This window comes from Leptodactylus fuscus, chromosome 6 (assembly GCF_031893055.1).
Source record: "Leptodactylus fuscus isolate aLepFus1 chromosome 6, aLepFus1.hap2, whole genome shotgun sequence".
Classification (NCBI taxonomy): Eukaryota; Metazoa; Chordata; class Amphibia; order Anura; family Leptodactylidae; genus Leptodactylus; species Leptodactylus fuscus.
This window is the reverse complement of record NC_134270.1, coordinates 53,393,222-53,415,578: the sequence shown is the minus strand read 5'-3', so window position 1 is coordinate 53,415,578 and position 22,357 is coordinate 53,393,222. Positions and strand designations below refer to the sequence as shown.

The 22,357-nt window shown below is 42.3% G+C and overlaps 1 protein-coding gene across 4 annotated transcripts in view; it reads right to left on the bottom strand.

The window, feature by feature from the left end:
* Positions 1 to 22,357, bottom strand: part of PLEKHG5 (pleckstrin homology and RhoGEF domain containing G5) — a 214,883-nt gene that overhangs the window by 38,452 nt on the left and 154,074 nt on the right. For all 4 annotated transcript variants that reach the window (XM_075279964.1, XM_075279965.1, XM_075279966.1 and 1 more), the window contains 3 exons: positions 20,706 to 20,797; positions 17,665 to 17,801; positions 2,276 to 2,439 (listed from right to left, as the gene is read on the bottom strand). In XM_075279964.1, the coding sequence (XP_075136065.1) occupies positions 2,276 to 2,439; positions 17,665 to 17,801; positions 20,706 to 20,797 (393 nt within the window). The remainder of the gene's footprint in view (positions 1 to 2,275; positions 2,440 to 17,664; positions 17,802 to 20,705; positions 20,798 to 22,357) is intronic.

The window sequence follows — 22,357 nt, the reverse complement described above, 5'->3', positions numbered from 1 at the left end:
ATTGCCAGCAGCGTGCTAGTCACTGTGAAGATATGTCAATAATTATACCTAATCTCTAATATGGAAATATGTTCTGCTCATCTCTGACTGTCTCACATTGATATAAGCAGATAGAGATAGATGTGCGCAGAATGCCATGACTTGGGGATCTGCCAAGACACATGCACTGCTAGGATTAAACTGTATATCCTGGGACAGAGAGATAAATGAAAAACAATGAGTGGCAAAACACAATAACAATCTGATCAATCTGATACAATGAAAGGGGTATTGGAGTACTGGAAAAAAGAAAGTTATACCCCGTGATATATTTTATTATACTGTATACCTTCTGTACGGAATAGTGTCACTTGCTATACTATTTCATACCACAAAACAAAGTAATACCAACATGTTTCAGCACGACAAAGGCCAAAATGACACGGTGTTGGCCTCCATTGGGTGAATGGAATCTTATGTATGCATTTACCAGGAGTGTATAAGTGCCTACTATGATGCCTATATGGCCACAAGTTGGACTCCTACGGTTTCAGTACACCAAACCCGGATCAGCATAATATTCCATCGAACCGCACGGTACTCATGTTTTGTGGCTCTAAGGCTATGTTCACATCTGCCTATGTTGCATTTTCCATCAAAAATCACAGACAAAATAACATAGTCCAGCAGAGTGACAGAAACCATAATATAATTCTGATGAACTCTGTTATCAGAAATGGGGTCAGACTGTGGGGCCATTGGTTTCCGTCATGATACGAATCCATACGTATATGGTTGTTAAACACATCTCCATTACAATGGAATACAGAGATGTGAGATAGATGATAGATAGATAGATAGATAGATAGATAGATAGATAGTAGATAGATGATAGATAGATAGATAGATAGATAGATAGATAGATAGATAGATAGATAGATAGAGTGAGTAATGGAAATCAATCATCCTATAATAAATATTACAAGGGTATAAATCCAGGATTTTCCAGTATAGATGTAAATACTAGGTAGCATTTGAGCTGACAAGTAGTAAAGTATTACTGAAATATATAAATAATGAAAAATCCGACTTTAAGTTCAAGGACGAAAGACCTGACAGATTCCTTGGCTAGACTGCACTGTGAGGGGCTCTTTGAAGTGACCGTCAAGGCCGGGAACAGGCCAGTTCCTGTCATTCTGGAGCTGTTCCAACGTGTCCCTTATTGAAACTATAGGAAAGGAGTCCTCTGAAACATTGTGCTCAAGTCACGGTATTTGTTCTAAGCGAGACAGGAGGAAATAAGGCAAATCAGCGAGGGGAAATGGAAATAACAGATTCAGTGAGGCTGCAGCTTCACACCATATACATCATATACTGCCAGAAGAGTAAATTAATGCTCATGGGGCCGCCAAAGCAAAACCTGTAACAGGGGCCCAACAAACCAAAAGCCCTTTATTCCAGTGTCCATTGCGGCAGAGAGGCCTTTGGCTCCCATCGTGCATCAGGTTCTTGGTACGACTACTAGTTCTGTCCCCTGATCTCCTGATTCCTCATATAACTAAATGTAGTCTGGGAAAGGTGTGTGACAACCAATATATGGTCTGTAATTGTGGCTAGACCTAGTGAGGTACAGCAAAGTAAAACCAAAGGGGATATAATAAAAGAAGATGGATATATGAGATTTCTTTGTATTATTGTACGGGAAAATTAAGATTCTCGTAAGCGCTGTGTCAGCTATTAGAATATACTGAAATGCAATGCTACGTGCTGTCACCCTATAGGTGTATAGGGAAACGCTTCTTTAACAAAGGGAATGGTAACATCCAGCTGACAATGTAATTACACATTTCCAGGAGGAATAACAGAGGAAAAGTACAAAATGTCCTCTGTGGGTTGTTATTATAGGAAGAATGCATATAAGTACTAAAGACAAGTCCTCTTTAAGTTGTAATAGTAGTAACAGGACCCTGGGCATTACAGGATCCTCCATTTATGTTATGGCCTTCCATCTACGCCAGAACTTCATCATCAGGGGATGTGAAGGAGGAAGCAAAGGCAAATTTTAGACCACAGGTGGGTTCTCTGTAAGCTACAGGCTGGGGGTAGCCAATTTTCACTGACCCTTGCTGGGTCTTCTGGCTCGGAGGTTTCGGAGACGTCATGGGTGGGAGATAATATGGGCAATGTTTTTTAATGCCCATGAGGCCCTCATACATTAGACAACATTAACTCAACTCCATATAAAGTTTAATTCTGAACTATTATAGGTGCTTCATATAAGCCCCGAGTCACATACCAAAATATCAGAGCTCTCCCTCCTGAATGGCGGCTGGTCGGGCCTGTCATTAGGCGAGGTGAAGATATACGTAGATGTCGCTCCAGTGGTCCTCATGATGGGTAAGCTTAATGATCTGAAATCCTTCACAGCTTGTTCCACTTTCAGCTCATCCCCTGGTTTAGCTGCAAAGAGACAAAATGGAGGTCAATTAAAACAGTAACAATAATAGAAAGGGGTGAGGGACGGGGGTTGGTGAATGATGGTTAAAAGCCCCAAATGTTTGACATTACGGAAGTTGTCAATAATTGTTAAGCATCTGTACCCCGAATATCATGCACAATGCCCCAATAATATCACCAGAGAGCCATTATCATACTATAGGCTCAGTGACCCAGTGACCACAGCGCTGCTATTACAGCAGAGGCAATGGCTCTTAATATCAACCACAGTCCCCCCAGAACAAAACAGCGCCACTGTTGCCTAATATTAGAATTGAAAATAATAAAAGTTCACATATTAAAATAAAATAGCGTGTATACTTAGATATGATAAAACTACATACACATACATAAATATACTGTCAGACTTACAGTAAAAGGTAAGTTTAAACACAAAGCTTCATTATAAGTTCTCCCTAGGCTATATGTCGCACGTCACAGTCTGGCAGTGAGCATGTACGTGCCTGTATACTCCACACATGTCACATGAATCAGCTGGATCAACACTAAAGAATGTTCCAAATTTCACCTCCACACCGGAAGATCTTCCCCCCTACTATACCATATTGGATAGATTTCCGTATTGCAGTCACGCAATCCATATTGTGCAAGGCATCGAACAAGTTTAAAGCTAAAAAGGAATAAAGACTAAACACCATAGACTTTCATAGGAGGGACAGGAACCAAGTCTAAATAGCATGGATCCCCATAGCATAGACAATGATGGTATGCATGTAGCATGGACTCTCTTACACTAGGTTCACACTAGTGTTGTGTCTCCATTATTCAGGTTTGTCAGGGAACCCAAACAACAGAGAGATAGACCGCTAATCCAGCAGTTACACATGGAGCCTGGCAAAACCCATTGACTATAATGGGGTCCATTGGGTGGCCATCATTTTCAAACTGAAACCAGCTGTATTTTGACTGCAACGGAGACTCCAGCGCAGATGTGAACGTGGCCTTAGCATGGACAGTAAGACTATACATAGCTCTGAGTCTGCCATCTGAGGGGGCATCCAATGGTCTGTTTCCATGAAAATAGAGCAGGTCCTATCCTGCTCAGTTTCATCAGAACAGAATGGATGAGAAGCCCCAAAGAGGTGAGTGTATCACAAGTGTCATACGAGTGCATTCCATTGCAAAATCTTCCCCCAATTCAGTTGCACACTCAATCGTGTGTGTGGGGTCTAAGTTGTAGGGTGGACCCTCATAGCACATAAAATAATAATGCCTAAATAGCATAGACTCTATTAGAATGGACAGCAATGATGTCAACACAGCATGGACTCTCATAGCATAGGCAGTAATAAGGCCTAAATAGCATGGACTCTCTTAGCATAGGCAGTAATGATGGCTTCACAGCATGGACTCTCAAATTATAGACAATAATGATCTCTAAATAGCATGGACTCTCTTACTGCAGACAGTAATGATGTCTACATGGCTTGGACTGTCATAGTATAGGTAATAATGTTCTGTAAACAGCATGGACTCTCTTAGTGTGGACAGTAATAACATCTACCTATCATAGACCCTCATAGTATAGAGAATAAGCATATCTAAATAGCATGGACTCTCTTAATAATAATGTCTACACAGAATGAGCCTCATAGTATATACAATATATAGTAGGAAATCTCATGGCATGGACAGAAAAGCCTTCTAACTAGTGTGCACTCTCATAGCGTGCAGTCTAATAGTAAGGACCGGAGTGATGTCTACATAGCTTATGAAGGGCATTAAAAAACTCTCTCTAGGGTCAGGAAAATTCTTCTTAAAAGTCTACTCTACTCTTATAGAAATTCACATTGCCTCAGTGCATTATGGGAGCACATTTATGGCTGAAGAACCTTGAGTGTTAGAAAGGGGCACTTAGGTTTCTGAGAAGTCAGAATGTGATACCCAAGTTTAAGGTATCCTGTGTTTGAAGTTCTCTACCACAAATAAACAGCCATATTCTCAGTGCCCCGGTAGGCGACTCACAACTGCATTCTGATACAACACAACTCAAAAACTTAACAACCGTGAAAGACAAAACAAATTTAAACAAGCGACAGAAAAAGAAACAAAGAAAAAGAAATACAGACAACGCAGGCAGTGAAGAAGTCATGGGCATATACAGGTCACAAACAGTAACATGACAATAAACACCATGAGATCATAAAATTACTATAGCTATACACTCACCGGCCACTTTATTAGGTACACCTGTCCAACTGCTCGTTAACACTTAATTTCTAATCAGCCAATCACATGGCGGCAACTCAGTGCATTTAGGCATGTAGACATGGTCAAGACAATCTCCTGCAGTTCAAACCGAGCATCAGTATGGGGAAGAAAGGTGATTTGAGTGCCTTTGAACGTGGCATGGTTGTTGGTGCCAGAAGGGCTGGTCTGAGTATTTCAGAAACTGCTGATCTACTGGGATTTTCACGCACAACCATCTCTAGGGTTTACAGAGAATGGTCCGAAAAAGAAAAAACATCCAGTGAGCGGCAGTTCTGTGGGCGGAAATGCGTTGTTGATGCCAGAGGTCAGAGGAGAATGGCCAGACTGGTTCGAGCTGATAGAAAGGCAACAGTGACTCAAATAGCCACCCTTTACAACCAAGGTAGGCAGAAGAGCATCTCTGAACGCACAGTACGTCGAACTTTGAGGCAGATGGGCTACAGCAGCAGAAGACCACACCGGGTGCCACTCCTTTCAGCTAAGAACAGGAAACTGAGGCTACAATTTGCACAAGCTCATCGAAATTGGACAATTGAAGATTGGAAAAACGTTGCCTGGTCTGATGAGTCTCGATTTCTGCTGCGACATTCGGATGGTAGGGTCAGAATTTGGCGTCAACAACATGAAAGCATGGATCCATCCTGCCTTGTATCAACGGTTCAGGCTGGTGGTGGTGGTGTCATGGTGTGGGGAATATTTTCTTGGCACTCTTTGGGCCCCTTGGTACCAATTGAGCATCGTTGCAACGCCAAAGCCTACCTGAGTATTGCTGCTGACCATGTCCATCCCTTTATGACCACAATGTACCCAACATCTGATGGCTACTTTCAGCAGGATAATGCGCCATGTCATAAAGCTGGAATCAGCTCAGACTGGTTTCTTGAACATGACAATGAGTTCACTGTACTCCAATGGCCTCCACAGTCACCAGATCTCAATCCAATAGAGCATCTTTGGGATGTGGTGGAACAGGAGATTCGCATCATGGATGTGCAGCCGACAAATCTGCGGCAACTGTGTGATGCCATCATGTCAATATGGACCAAAATCTCTGAGGAATGCTTCCAGCACCTTGTTGAATCTATGCCACGAAGAATTGAGGCAGTTCTGAAGGCAAAAGGGGGTCCAACCCGTTACTAGCATGGTGTACCTAATAAAGTGGCCGGTGAGTGTATATACATTGCTCTGACCTCCTATGTCTGAACACTGCTATAGCACCCCCTACTGGCCTCTAGAAAATAGCAAAAAAATATAAAACAAATTATAAATTTACAAGACAGAACATTAAATTTTATGGAAGATTGTAGTACCAAATAGAAATATGTTAAAAGAAAAAGATCAGTCACTTTGATGCTTAGCTTTACTGTATTAACTAGCTACTGTACTGTATTATTCTTCGTATTATTAGCTGTATTATTTACTGTATTATTCACTGTATTATTTACTGTATTAGCGGTATTATTTACTGTATTATTAGCGGTATTATTTACTGTACTATTAGCGGTATTATTTAGTGCAGTGGTTCTTAACCTTGTTTGAGGTACCGGACCCAGTAGTTTCATATGCACATTCACCGAACCCTTCTTTAGTGATAAATCAAATATGATTTTTTTCCAAATTCAAGACATAGGTATATGTTTTTTTTACTGGTACACAAAATGCATCGTGCATAGGGCCTAGGGTTTGATCAGACCCCGGTTAAGAACCACTGATTTAGTGTATTATTAGCTCATGAACACTTTTTATAACTTGCCGCTCCATCAGTAGTTTGGTTTAGTCTTCTTATAATCTTTGCTTCATTTTGTCATCTGCTCATTTTCAGTCTGAGGAACCACCAGTGATATGTTATAGTTTTGTGTTGTGTCCTAAGGCCACAGATATACATGGATGGGTCATGGGTTATAGTGAAGTCAACCAGGCGTGCATCCACGAACACCCTTAGGCCTCATGTACATGGGGAAACCAGGATGTAAAATCCTATTGATCAGATTTCCATCATGAACACTATCAGGAGACAGGGACTCCTTGCAAGATAGTGGTCTATGATGCTAGGAGCTCCTACCTCCTCAAGGCTCTATTATCTGTTCTATACAGAACAGGACTGTAAAGACTGGGGCAGGTAGAGATTCTTAGCATCATACATGACTATGACACAAGGAGGTCCTGAACTACGAACTGGGTTCAGGCTGAGAAATATCGATGATATACAATATATAGATTCCCCCATGTGCAGGGGTTCTTAGGCTGTTGAAAGTAGATATTAGGCAAGAATTTCCACCCTAGGTTGCAGTCATACCTTGTCGTAGGTGGAGGAGATCAGTCTATCCGTTCAAAAAGTGAGAAAGAGCTACCACTATAAGGGCAAAATGTATCTACCTGTTCGGGGTTGTAGTGTAACTCCACTAGAGTCTAGGAGTCCATGCCTCAATGTGAAGACAAGCGACTTGACAGAAACAATTGAGAGACTGATGACTTAGTGTGACGGACTGTCCCAAAAAAGTAGACTGTAAAGAGTGCAAAATGGCTGGAAGGAGCACAGAGATACTGCATGTATATTGCTACCAAGTGGAAGTCATCCAGAGTGAAAAGTGAAGTCTAGTAAACTAAGCTAGTGCTGAAGCACCAATGCAAAAGTCAGTATAGTTTTGCAGATATCGGCTGGTGTCAAAAGTGTCAACAAAGTGTCGCAAGTTTAAGCCAAGCGGTTGCATTTTGTGAGATTGTTATGAAACCATCATACTACTTGCCTTTTCTGATAACTCTGTAACCACCAAGCTTATTGTAAGTACACTTCTGCAGATCTCCAATTAGAGTTGAGTTTTTTGCGCCCTTTTGTCATGCCTTAGTGGGAAACTACTTCAACACAAAAAGGGAAATACATTCTTATATAGCCCAAGGTGCGCCAAGTACCACCCAAACAAAGCAACTCCTTTAAATGCTAACAATGTACATGTTTGTTTGTGTAGGAAAATAATGCAGGACATAGACTGAACACCCGGATAAGGGAGGACAGCTATATAGCATGCTCACCTGACCCTAAGGGTAGAGTGGCCGAGCACTACTGGGGTATCTGCTCTTAGGACAGACCCCTACCAATGTAGTCAGCCCCATATTTAGGGTGTCCAATCAGAGGAGAAGTAATGTGAACTAAGCAATCTCACTGCATTTCCTCTATATATAAAATATGTATTGTGTATATATTATTCTTTTGCTGGACAAACATCCAAAAAGTTCCCCCTTCCTCCATCATGTACAGTCAAAGGGGGTTGTGAGGTAGAAACTCTGTTAGCTGATAGAGAGCAGGGATGCACGCTACACTGGGTCTAAAGGCGCCCTCCTTTCCCTATTCCTGCACTATTAAAGTTTTAGGATTTAGTGACATCATGGAGAAATTTACAAGACTTGGCACTGTCTTAGTAAAAGACAACTCATGTCACTCAAACTGAGCAGTCAGATCATCGTCAGAGGCGTCTTGGACAGAGTGTACCCAAATGCCAAGAACAAAGACCACAAATCATATGAACAGATTGCTTACTCCTCTATACCATACGTGCTCGCTGTGAAATAGACTGGGAACAGATACAGTGCTAGCTGGATTTACAGTCACTAATGCCAATGCCACCTGGTAATTATGCAATGCAAGAAATCTGTAAATTGGTTTTTGAACATTAAATGCAAAATGAATCATTTAAAGGGCCTACGCCTGACACAGACATTGGCAGGAAAATAGATATAAGACTTACTGTGCCTACCGTATAAATATGGGGGCAGACTAAAAAAAAAGAGGAGTTGCCCATAGATCCAAATCAGATCTAATTTTCTAATGTTCCATGGTGATCTGTGATCGGATTGTCAGCTGGTTGCGCCAATATTTTATTTGCAAAGTCTTGTCCATCTAGAAGTCGGGGATATCTAAAATCAAGGGACATAGGAATGATAACTTCTATACTCATAAGGTGAAGAACTGAATTATGATCCACATCCCAGTACTGCTGTTCAGTATTCATTTTATAGGGTTTGGATAAAGCAGTTGCAGTGTAAAGTATGGGGGTGGAACAGAGCAGCGACCTGACAACCTGATGAAGGATATTTCATAGTTACTGACTAAAGACATCCATCCTTTGGGTGCAACACATATACAATGGCAGATTGATCCAGAAGAAGGTAAAAATCACTCCTGTACTGCAACGATAACCTATCGAATGACCTCAGGGTTGTGTGAGATCACTAAATCATTCACTGCTATAGTCCATAGACTGTGTCTGGTATTACAGGATTTAGGTAAATGGGACTAGGCCACAATACCAGACACAGCCAATGCACAAATGTGAAGCTGATTCTGGAAAAGAGGCGACAATGTTTTTTATTATTTGATTTTTTTACATTTTTAATACTTTATGGTTTTGTTTTTTTTAATCTTTTATTACAGCTGAGATCCCTTTTGAAGTATTATCCACCATACGTGAGTAATGTCTCATTCTCATATTTGCAGGAAGCGTTCTCAGGTCAATAGGAAACTTTCATTGGCCCAGAGAAAAGCTTCAAAGAACAACAGCTTGGGAATGAGATCAGGAAGATTAACAACGTGTGGGCTTCGAGCCCGATTCAACCCAAGCTTCCTTTTTCCTGTCAAATGCCCCTAAAGCCTCAAGATGGCCCTTTTACTTATTCAGGATGCTGCGTCTACAAGGAGAGAGATCATAGATCATGGGTGGCTAAAGGAATCACTCAACAGCTGTCCTTGTAAGGTCCCTGGGCTGGAGGTAGCAAGTCGTTCAGGTGAATAAGATACAATGTAGCCCTAAAAGATATGTAAAACATGGACACCAGAAACAGCTGGCATTGGGAAGAAAGATGATCAGGCATGTTGGATTTCGTCATGCCCAGATGCCCAGTTACATTGTTTTACCAGGAAAACAAAATCCAACACAGAAAATGTGGTCTGGGTAAGGGGGTGGTCATCTGATACAGAGGATGTGCAGTAGGAATCATCACCCCAGCATATGCTTTTATTGTCTGTTATTAGATAGGGCGATGTACTGCCGATAGACAATGATTTTTTTTTGTTTTGAAAAAATCTACAGATTCTAAAGAATTCAGAAGATCACGGGATCAACAAGCAAACCAGGCTCTACGTGGGTGCATGTGACCATGTGGTGCGGAATATAGTATGTTTCAAATTTACTGAAGACCATCATCAGTTAATAGCAATACGTTGACAACATCATATATTAAAAGACACGTTCCAGACTGGCGTATCATTTGGCCTAAGACTGATACATGAAGCATCTTTCAGATAGAGACCTTCTAACCTAAAAAGTCAAGATGGTACAGCGCTGTACTTGTCATGCAACTACGGCAGCACGGTGGCTCAGTGGTTAGCACTGCAGCGCTGGAGTCCTGGGTTCAAATCCTGCCAAGGACAACATATGCAAGGAGTTTGTATGTTCTCCCCGTTTTTGCGTGGGTTTCCTCCGGGTAGATGGTTTCCTCCCACACTTCAAAGACATACTGATAGGGAATATAGATTGAGAGCCCTATATGGGACAGTAACTGTCAATGTCTGTAAAGTGCTGCGGAATATGATGGCACTATAAAAATAAGCATAATAAAAATAAAATAATTTCATTTGCATGTGATACCTCAAGAGGTTAGATAATACAGAAGATTCTGTAGTCCTATAGAGAAGCAATGATAATGCATTGTGATATCATGGCACACCATGCTGAATATAAAACATACTGTGGCTCTGCAACATTTACTTCTTCTGCAAAGACAAACAAGTCCGCTGCAACAGCAAACTAAGGTCTGCTACAGTAGCAAATGAGTATGCCACAATGGCAAACAAGTCTTCTACAGTAACAACCTTCAGTCTGCTATAGTGGCAAATAAATCTGCTACAAGGGCAAACAAGTCTTCTACAACAACAACCTTCAGTGTGCTATAGTGGCAAATGAGTCTGCTACAAGGGCAAACAAGTCTTGTACAATATCAAGCTTCAATTTGCTCCAGTAGCAAACAGTAGCTTTGCTGTAGTGACAAGTATATCTGCTATAACAACCATCTCCAGTCTGCTATAGTAGCAAACTCAACTCTGCTGCATTCACAAACAAGTCTATTGCTAAAACCATCTCCGGCCTGCTATACTCAGCCCTGCTGCACTGTACTCTCTGCAGCATTGGCAGGCTCATTTAGTCTACAATGACAACACTCAGCTTATGTCAGTAAATATTAAGAGACATATCCTCCAGACATGTAAACCATTTTAAAGACCATTCTTCGCATTCTTCAACATGTCTTATTTACATAGGACGTTTTTGTATGTTTAAAAAAATTAAATCAACCATTTAAAAAAGTAATTTTGTCCATATATAGTAATAATAATATAATCTGGATCTCTCCTGACTGCCAGCGGGCGATGCTCCCCTATGCCAAAAGTGGGCACCACAAAATTACAGTAGTTTTGTATTAAAGCAATTTAACATTGATCTCTGTTTCGTAAAGCTAAATAATCATTACCTTGAGGAGTCGATGAACTCAATTCCCTGTACCTTGGCAGTCTTAATGTTGTTCCTCGGCTCTCAGCTCTGTCTGTGGCTGTGATAGACTTACAATGCGAGCACATCCTGTCAGCCTTTCCTGAAGGTGCTTCCTACCACTGGGTTTTCCCAAGTTCTTCTTTGACAAAGTATTTACAAATTGTCGCAGTGAGCGAAACATTCTTTTCCGATAATTCACGTGAAGATGATGAAATGAAAGCAAACATACCCTGGGGCCAACATATACAGAGCCTTGAGGCAAGGTGAGGTGTAAGGTGTGCTCAGTTAAGATTCTGAGAAATGAAGACATTTAATTTCTCCGGCTCCTAACGTTGAAAATTCCCTGGCATGAAATGACTCCTTAAATAGGATCAGAAACTGTGCAAACAAGGCTGGCAATGCAAGCAATCCCCAGGCAACAAAAGTGTAATAAACTACGACAGCCATATCTAAGCGCGGTGAGCTGTACACCTTGGCTAGACAAGTGTTTGTCTCAGTTAGCAACAGTCAAAAACTGGTACAAGGACAGAATACAGTCAAGGCTAATGGTCAAGAATATAGACTTTCATGTAAATGTAGCATGAATGAAGGTAATATGAATAAATGAAGGTCCTCCAATAAGGATCTCCATCTAGTAACTAAAGCAGACAGCAGTATGCATGGTAAAGATGGCTGTTAAGATTATGGGCACATGCAATTCTCCTGCAATGTTCCTGCTGGGATACTGGTCACTCTCCAAGTGGTACCTCCAGCAATAACAACTGACTTTAGGGATTCCTTTATTGGACCCTTCCTATCATTGGTAAGTCACTGAGGGATCTACCTAATGAAAATTAGAAACTTTTAAAAGAAAGTCCATACCAGCAACTGATAAAGAACAGTGGACTCTTGACTGGACACAAGAACCAGGGAAGAAACTGAAAAAGCCATGGGACCATACCTTCATCTTGTGGCACACTTAACTAGAGTGAAATTATATCCTTCACAGAGAAGAAAGAATGTCACATAAGCCTAAAACTGTTACAGAAGTCTAGGCCACCCCATTGAAAAGCTTACAGACCGCTTAAGAAAACTGAAGATCAGTCCCATGAAGATGAATCCACTGAAGAGAGTAGAGATCACCCCATTGAGAAACTTGTAGAACACTCTACTGAGAAGCCTAAAAATCAATCCATTAAAAAATCTAAAATACCAGTCCGTTGAAAAGCCTGAAGTTCACCCCATTAGGAACGCTGATGATCACCCCACTGAGAAGTCTAAAAATCAGTTAATTAAAAAGCCCGAAGACCAGTCTGTAGAAAAGTGTAATGATCAGTCCATTGAGAAGCCTAAAGATTCTAAGAGAGAACCCTAAGAGAACCATAAGAAAACCCTACTAACCATAAGAGAACCCTACTAGAAATCTTTATAGTAAGCCCCTTGAAAATCCTTGAGATCACCCCATTGACATGCCTTAAGTTCACATGTTTGAGAAGCCTGAGGATCACCCTATTGAGAAGAATGGAGATAACTAAACTGAGATGCCTGAAGACTATCCTATTGAGAAGCATGAATATCAGTCCATTGGGATGCCCGAAAACCAACCCATTAAGAAGCCTGAAGATTACCTTATTATTATCTCTTAAGATCAACCCACTGAGAAGTGTAAAGATCATCCAATTGAGAAGCCAAAAAAAAAAAAAAGTCAATTAAAAAAACCTGAAACCCTGCCCAATGAAAAAATCAGTTTTTTCAAGCCATTCTTTTTTGAGAGAATATGATGTGAGGTCTCTCTGTATGAAGCAATGAAAAGATCAGTCCATTGAGAAGTGTCTGAAGATCAACCCATCGAGAATCCTAATGTTGTCCATTAAAAAGTCCATTGAGAAGACTAAACATCAGCCCATTTAGAAGTCTCAAGATCACCACATTGGCAAGCTTAGAAACCACCCCATTGAAATGCCTGAAGTTCACCTCACTGAGAAGACTATAAATAGGACCTTCTGCAGAAACACCTACTAGTACACTGTCACGGGATGGTTAGAGTCTATACTATAGGCCATGTGTAATATATATTTCATGTGGAATGTATTCTCTAACCTGTTATATACATCAATGTGTAGTTGGCTGATTCGGGTCTAGTGTGTTAGCACATTGTATGCAAATACCTCTAACTAGTGAGGACCAGTGAGGACAATGGGTGGAGATAATCTGATCGGTGTCTCCAAGAAGATGTTGGATGGTGCATTGTCCATAGTAGACAGGGAGTCTGCTCTCCTTGGTATAGGTGAGGGGGGAAGGATCTGTGACTCAGCCCTTCCCACCCACAGATATAGGTGTAACAGTGTTAGTATATAGTTGTAGCTAGCAGTTAGTATGTGTTAGCCGGCCTGTGCACAGCTCTGCAGAGAGCCAGGATTTAGTTACAGGACCAAGGAACCAAAGCTATTATTGGATTGTGACTTCCGTGGACTTGTTATTACGGTTGATGTGACCGCCGCCGGCTACTAACTTTGTGGATTACAATAAATTGCTGTTGTCTCCCGACCTCTTGCGTCCGTGTTGATTCAAGATATCCTCCGGAGGAAGACGTATACCTTTGCTCCGTGACAACTGGTGGCAGCAGTGGGATCAACAGCGGACAGCGAGATGGACTACAGCAGCTCAGCGATTAATGGAGCCACAACCTCAGAATACAGGAACTGGACTATGGCAAGTCTACAAGTAAGGGCCCGGGAACTAAACCTGAGTTATCAGGGAAGAACGAAAGATCAACTGATCGAGGCACTGGAGGAGATGACCCTGCAAAGCGACCATGAGGAGGGCTGCCCTCAGGAGACAGTAGAGATACGGGAGTGGCAGGTACAGACCCAAAAGAGCAGATGGGTTGTTTAGTATGAGGAGGAATTGGCAGTGCTGGGGCTAGGAGCAACTGCAGAGCAAAGGAGTAGAGCATTACAGAGGGCTCAGGAAACGGAGAAGGAGGAGCAGAGAATGGCGCATGAAAAGGAAAGAATGGCGCATGAAATGCGAATGGCTGAGATAACTACGAGGAATTATAATCAAACGTCGACCCCCAGCCCAACAGTGAGAGAACCACCATATGTCTCCCATAAACACTTCAAGACCTTTGAGGAAGCGGCTGGGGATGTTGATGGATATTTTCAGGACTTCGAACACCAGTGCCACCTGATGGAAGTCCCAGAGAAGGATTGGGTCCGGTATCTGGTGGGGCACCTACGAGATGGGGCTGCGGAAGCTCTCAGAGCCATGGACCCTAGTGATCAGTGGGACTATGAGGCCATTAAAAGAGCGGTGCAGAAGTATTATGCAGTCACTCCAGAGACCTACCGAGTTCAGTTCCGCTCTTTGTCTTACAATGGGGGAAGCTCCTTCCACATGTTCGCCCACAAGTTGAAGCAAGCATGCAAGCGCTGGCTAGAAGGAGAGGAGGCTGTCACAGTCGATAAGGTCCTCCAAGTCATACTTAAGGAACAGTTCTTTTCCCAGTGCCCCGCTGAGATCCGTGAGTGGGTGCTGGAACGGAACCCAGCCACAGTGGAGCAAGCTGCTTCCCTTGCAGATGAGGGCCTGACCATCAAGCCGCAGTGGAAGAGGTTGTTTGCAGAGGAGCGGAAAACTACCACAGTCCGCCAGACACCCTTCAGCCAGCCAACCACCTTTCGTGCCCGGCCTCAGGATTACAATTCCCCCTCTACCCCTGTCTCAGCCCATCGGCCTCCAGCTATGAACAACCCTGTCCCTAGACAACGACCTGCTGGAAGAATGCTAGAGCGCAGATGTTTTGGGTGCGGGCGGCCTGGACATTTGCAAGCTAGTTGCCCTGCTAACATGGGGGCACGGGCCACCGTGGCATCCCGGCCTATTCACTACCTGGGAACCACCCCTAGGACTGAAAGTTTGGCCCCATTTCCAGATGACTCCATGAATGACCCATCTGTTCCACCTCCAGGGGTCTATGGGATTCAGCCTTCCGCCACACATCCCGCAAACCTTCAGCGGAAGCACTTGCAGGAGGTCCTACTGGATGGCCGAACAGTTGTTGGATTCCGGGACTCGGGAGCTTTCCTAACGGTAGCGGACCCCCGAGTTGTGCGACCCGAGGCCCTAGAGGAGGGCCCTGGCCTTTCTATCGAGTTGGCAGGAGGTACTCGGAAACGTATTCCTAAAGCTACCGTGGAACTCGACTATGGTTATGGACCAAAACGATGCACAATTGGTGTGATGAGCGGGCTGCCGGCCGATGTTCTGTTAGGCAACGATGTTGGAAATCTACAGTGCCACTTTGTGGGAGCAGTGACCCGAAGCCAAGCTCAGAGAGACGCCAACATGGATCGACCGGATTTTCTGCCAGATGCCAGCCCTTCAACCCTACAACTTTACCATTCAGTACCGCCGAGGGAACCAACACCAGAACGCAGATGGGTTATCCCGGCAGGAGGACATATGAGCTATAGAGACTGATGTGTATTCCCCAATTTACCTGTGTAGGCCAATTGTGTCATGCACATGTTTTGAGAGGGGGAGGGGTTGTCACGGGATGGTTAGAGTCTATACTATAGGCCATGTGTAATATATATTTCATGTGGAATGTATTCTCTAACCTGTTATATACATCAATGTGTAGTTGGCTGATTCGGGTCTAGTGTGTTAGCACATTGTATGCAAATACCTCTAACTAGTGAGGACCAGTGAGGACAATGGGTGGAGATAATCTGATCGGTGTCTCCAAGAAGATGTTGGATGGTGCATTGTCCATAGTAGACAGGGAGTCTGCTCTCCTTGGTATAGGTGAGGGGGGAAGGATCTGTGACTCAGCCCTTCCCACCCACAGATATAGGTGTAACAGTGTTAGTATATAGTTGTAGCTAGCAGTTAGTATGTGTTAGCCGGCCTGTGCACAGCTCTGCAGAGAGCCAGGATTTAGTTACAGGACCAAGGAACCAAAGCTATTATTGGATTGTGACTTCCGTGGACTTGTTATTACGGTTGATGTGACCGCCGCCGGCTACTAACTTTGTGGATTACAATAAATTGCTGTTGTCTCCCGACCTCTTGCGTCCGTGTTGATTCAAGATATCCTCCGGAGGAAGACGTATACCTTTGCTCCGTGACATACACAATAGTTGAAACGATAACAGGAATTAATAAAGGGATATATAGTATATGTGTAAGCCTCCATACCATGACTCATATACTAGTAGAAAGATTGGAAACAACTAGACAAGAAATACGAGTCTGGACTTATCAGCATTACTAATGACCAAGACAAGTCATGATGTACCGTTCTTTATATTGACAAAAATCACCTGAAAAACAAATATGTAGAAATCCACAACCCTACCCCTAGGTTTAATTTAAAAAAAAAAAAATCTTTTCCATGGTTCTGTATGGAACTTCTGATACCATCCATTCTCATAAATCTCAGTCAAGGGTATAAATATAGCTGCCATAGAGCCTAGTTAAAGTAGGCCCAGCTCACTAACTTCATGGGAAGTACGAGCTGGCATAGGACTCCCCTACTTTCCGCAGTCCCCTCCCTAATGCAAAAAAGAAATTAAGATGAGATTCAATGTGTTCTGCCCTTCATTTCTCCAAAGTTAGAAATGGATGATAGCAAACAAACTCTGGATGTAGGGTGAACATACACAAGAAAGAGGGATCCTTTTGCTTGCTAATATGCGGCCTAAGTCTATTCTCCAGGCATGTCCTAACCTACAGAAACGGATTTGCAATGCCCCCCCCCAAAAAAAAACAAAAAAACAAAAAAAACAAACCATAACAATTTGAAGTATTGTTTGATGTAGAAATACTGTGCAGGTATACTGTCTACCAATAAGTATTTGGACGTCTGTGATAGAAAAAAAACAACATTTATTCATATTCAATAGTTGGTAGAGCCTCCACGAGTGGCAATTACAGCCTCAGCCCTCCAGGGAATGCTTTCCACAAGTCCTTGTATGACGGCTAGTGGTATTTTATTTCACTCGGTTTGGAGAAGACAGGTAAGTTTTTCACCGATTTTGGACGACTGCAGTTTCGGGAGTAGGCTGACTTGAGGCACATTCCGACAATCACTGTTCACCTTCCACTTCGTAATCACATAGGCCATTGTCGATTTTGGATAATTCAGTTCACTATGTCTCTTAAGGATCAACCATTTCTGTGGTACCCCACAATGACCCCTTTCTTGAAATCAGACAACTCTGCACTTCGTGGCATCTTGGATATGTGACTAATGCCAATGCTGTTTCCTACACGATATTTAACAGTGGAAGGCGTGACGAACATCATGACCGCAGATATCTTCATTTGCATTTGCATGGATGTCCAAAAACTTATTGGTAGACCGTGCATAACGCATGAGATCACATACTGCAGATTTGTGTCACAGGTTACTAGTGGGTAAAACGCTTACCTTTAACTTTCAGGTAATGTCCTCCAAATCTGTATGCTTCAAAGTTGAGGGACAAGGGTGTGTTGGACTGGTCCAGGAAGATATCCACTTTGCTCAGTTCAATTCCTTTTCTTTCGAAAGCCGGGATCAAGACTTCTCTACAATGAAATTAATTTGGCTTGTTAGTCCAGGTTCGCATATATCAGTTTTGTCCAGCCAGCTGTTGTACTGCCTTGACTGGACACTTTGCATATTGGTCCAGTGTCCTTAGCCATACAGAACGATGCTGCATGTATTGTTTTTCTGTCTGGCACTGGGAGAAGTATGGTGTCACATCGGATAAGACGGATACGAGAAATGACCCCAAAGAAAATCAGGTCAGCTGTGGCCTCTGGAGTTTCTGTGCTGCATCTGCGTCAGAGGGAAACTATACCAGATCACAGGACATAGGGGAACCCAGCCTTAGTTAAAAAAGTGTAAGCAAAAGGAAAAAAGCAAAAATTAATATCTATCTATCTATCTATCTATCTATCTATCTATCTATCTATCTAATATCTATCTATCTCCTATCTATCTATCTATCTATCTATCTATCTATTATCTATCTATCTATCTATCTATCTATCTATCTATCTATCACCTATCTATCTATCTACATATATTTCTCATAATATTTATCTGCTATACCTATAAAGTACACAGTGCTGTACCTATACCTATATTAAATGATGGTAATTTTTAAGCTAAAATAATAAAACAATATACATTTTTATTTTCCGCCTCTTGATTGTAATATCAGATATAGTCCTATATGATGTATTTATCAGTTAACACAAGATCTCTGGTTTCATGTGATAAATGACCTGAGATGGCGTTAGCCTCACAGAATATTCTCCTCTCTAGAATCCTAATATAAACTATCTTCCTGACCTTTCCATCACATTCCTTAGTGAAAGGTCAGCACCATGGCTCAATAAAGGTCTATACTGTAAATCAGCCGCGTCCACTGTTAATGAGCCAACCTCATCATGAGCGGGACCCGCTCGGGGTGAGGATCTTTAATCTACAAAATAACCTTTTTGTTCTCGGAGTTCTTTGATTACCTGCGGAATATGAGATGGTAAATTACAAGCGGGCGGCTGTCATGTCTCTTCTCTAGATCAAATGGTCTCTCTAAATTTCTAAAAATAATTGGAATTCTTATTTTAGGAACAGGTCGTCTTGGACTAGTGAGTCTAGTATAGTAAGGAGCTATGGTTTTGTTGTTTAGGTTTATCCAAAAAAGTTTTTAGAACAGATTTACAATGGGCTAAAAACATAAAAGAAGAATTACTAAGCTTACCAATCTGTTGCTTTACCTGTTCTGACACTGCTTGGTCTCCAATGAGTAGTTTCTGCCACTGACTGACTACTTGGGGATTTCCTATATGTGCCAAGGCAAGACCAGGAAATAGGGACAAGCAAGTTCTATTTGCTACATAAGATCAGTAAGGTTTCTTTTATGTTACTCACTTATTGCAACACTTTTTTTTAAATTGTTCACTACCACACATGACAGCATATCTTTAGGGTTTGCCCTCAGTTTTTATCAGTATTGGACTCTCACTGGGGTTGAGCGATCGGATTCTGATCGGCTATTGAGAAAAACTCACGATCGCGATCGGAATCCCGAACACGATCTTTTTAGGTGGGATCGAGATCGGTGATCATTTCCCCCAATGCTTTGCTAGCTAACATCTCTAGTAGCTACTTACCTGAAGAGATGGCTGGTCCGGTGCCCGGTCTTCTCGTTCTTCTTCGCCTTGCTGTCCCCTGCCTCCCAGGTTAGGAGAGTGTGGGCGGGTACTGGGAGGGAAGACGACACGGCTCCCGCCCTGTACCCGCCCACACTCTCCTAAACTACACGCCCCGCCTTCCTAGCTCTTTAAACACTAACCTGGGAGGCGGGGGCAGCGAGGCAAAGAAGGCCGAGAACACCGAGCACCGGACAAGCCATCTCTTCAGGTAAGTGGACACCAGGGGGGACTAAGTAGCCAGAGGATTAAAAAAAATCTTCTGGCTACTTAGTGATTGAAAAAATTCACTACACAGCGTAGATTCTAACAATTAAAGCGTTCAATTGTTAGATTCCATGCTGTATAGTGAATAGGATTGCTTTTAAAATCCGATCTCTGATTAGTAAAAAAAATCCCATTGACTTGCATTGGGATCGGAATTGAGATCGAGATCGGGTTCGAATGAAAAATGATCGGAAATCGGATTTCAAAATCAATCCTGAAAAGTCAAGATCGGCTCAACCCTAACTCTCACCAAACTGCACAATGATAGGTCTATGGGACTGCAGGGCTCCAGTCATTGTGCTTGTGTATACAATACAAGGGACATGTTGTTGCCTCTGCACTGTGCTCATCAATGGAGGCCCCAGAGGTCGGACCCTAACTGATCAAACACCTATGCTTGGGATAGGTCCTCATTGTTAAGCCCCTTGCCGACAACCGTGGGCAAGATTAGTGTGCTATACACGTTTCTCCTGGATATCACAATGACCCATTCTGTTCTATGGGCAAAAGCATATTACCATTTATTCCAAGGATCAGTGTGCGGACTGTGAGTCCATGCTGCAGAATATGGAGCAGGCCCTACTCTGTTCAGTGTTTGCGATATGGACTCACCCATAGAAGCCTAGGGGAGATTAAAAACCACAAACAGCACACGGATGTACTCCATGTGTCATCCGTGTGCCGTCCGTATTTGCAGAACATGAAAAGTAAGCACTTTGTGGGTCCGCAAACTTGGAACACACACTGATGATACAATGTCAGTTTTTGCGGACATATGGCATTGGTGCTGATGACACATTGATGACACACGGTCAGCAAAAACGTAACAATGAATACAAGTTTGAGGACTGCAAAACATACACGGTCGTCTGAAAATAGGCTTATTGTTGTAGAGAGCACTTGTATGAAGGAAAACAGTGGACTGGAGCTCTGTGTTAGTGATTATGAAGATAGATTATGATATGAATCAGCAGAGGATATATAGAACAGTATAAAAATTACCCCAGTGATTTCTTCTTCATGGCTGGTACAATTTCTGTCTCTATATCCACATTCAGATCGAACTTTAAGGTGAAGCATTCCTTACTTGGGTCCTGCAAAGAACAGAGAAAATCTTTAAGGGCCGACAACCAATATGGCTCCCACATTAATTATCGCTACATCAAATAAACATTTTATATGTCACTATATCAGTATGTAGCAAGTCACTGCAAGAGGTATAGCTGCCCCAACTATACAGAAGGATGGATCAAATCTGTGGAGGGAAATACAATACTGCAATATCTTACCTAAAATAATACCAAAATAAAGTGGTAATCAATAATACTACACAATAGTGCCCTATAGAGAGCATAAAATTATAGCATACACAACCTACATACAAATGTTATGCAGAAAACATGTACTGTAGCAGTATCATACAGGGCTGATATAACACTGCCATACAAATAACACATAAGGAACCGCTTGTCCTCAATGCAAAATCTGAAATACCGCCCCACCTACCATGGGCCATTTATAATATTGGTTTCTTTATGTTACAGAGGGGTCATTTGTGACTTTTTATGCCTTGTATGGCAGGTAACTGCCAAAAACAGACCCAAAAGTCCATAAGCAGAACTTTTTATTTCATTACAAAAGTAACAAACATGGCAGAAGAAATTTTCCATCATGTTTTTTACATTAGAGTCGGACATCCACCTTGGCTTACTCTTCATTTTGGGCCAATGGCTCTCTGATGTGGCTTTCCACAACTGATTAGGCCCAGAAGAATGGCTGGGAATCTATGGCAAGATATAGGAAAACACTTATTTTTTCAGCGTCCTGCTCCAATCTCTGAATCCCTTTAAGAACAATGGGAGGCAGAGTCAAGGCAGAGGCTGCCACTGATGTTGGGGTGAAATCCGTCCCAAAATCAGTCGCAATTCCGCCATGTGAACAGGGCCTTACAGTGTCATACAGAAAACACACAACAGTATGAAACATAACCTATGAAGCTTGGCCTAATAGATCAACCCCAAAGTATACTAGTGCAGTATGTATTTTACTATACATTGATACAGCTATACAGAATAGATTCCCTATGTATTTGACTACTATTACAGAATGAACACTTTGTAATGTAATGTGTGTGAAGATTGTTGTACAAGATGTCACATGAGAAGTGGGGGATGGGGGATCTGGGGTAGCTATTGCAAGTGACAGAAGACACAATGACAAATGCCACATTACCTTATAGAGGACGGCTATAGACTAAACAATGGTCTCTACTGTCATGTATGTCTCTTCCCTTTGGTATGAGGGTGATCTATAAATGGGGACAGGCATGGAAGTAGAGGGAAACAGTAAGTTAACTTTAGAAAGAAGTGATGATGTCACTGGTCCATTGTGTTCCTCTCCAGCCTTTTAGAGTTGCAGTTATTTTGGGGAAGCAGCAGTGAAAACATCTAAATATCAAAGCCAAATAAGAAATGTGTCTTATGCCTGAACAACACAGTTTTGTAGAGCAGGGGGTGGCTATGGGGGTGTAGAGCTGGCAATCATACCCATGCCCAGGTGCTTGGGGGGGGGGGGGGTTACCAAAGCCCCTTATATGCATAAAAAGATACCAGTATTATAAATGGTACACTGTAGGTGAGAGGCCCTATTACAGA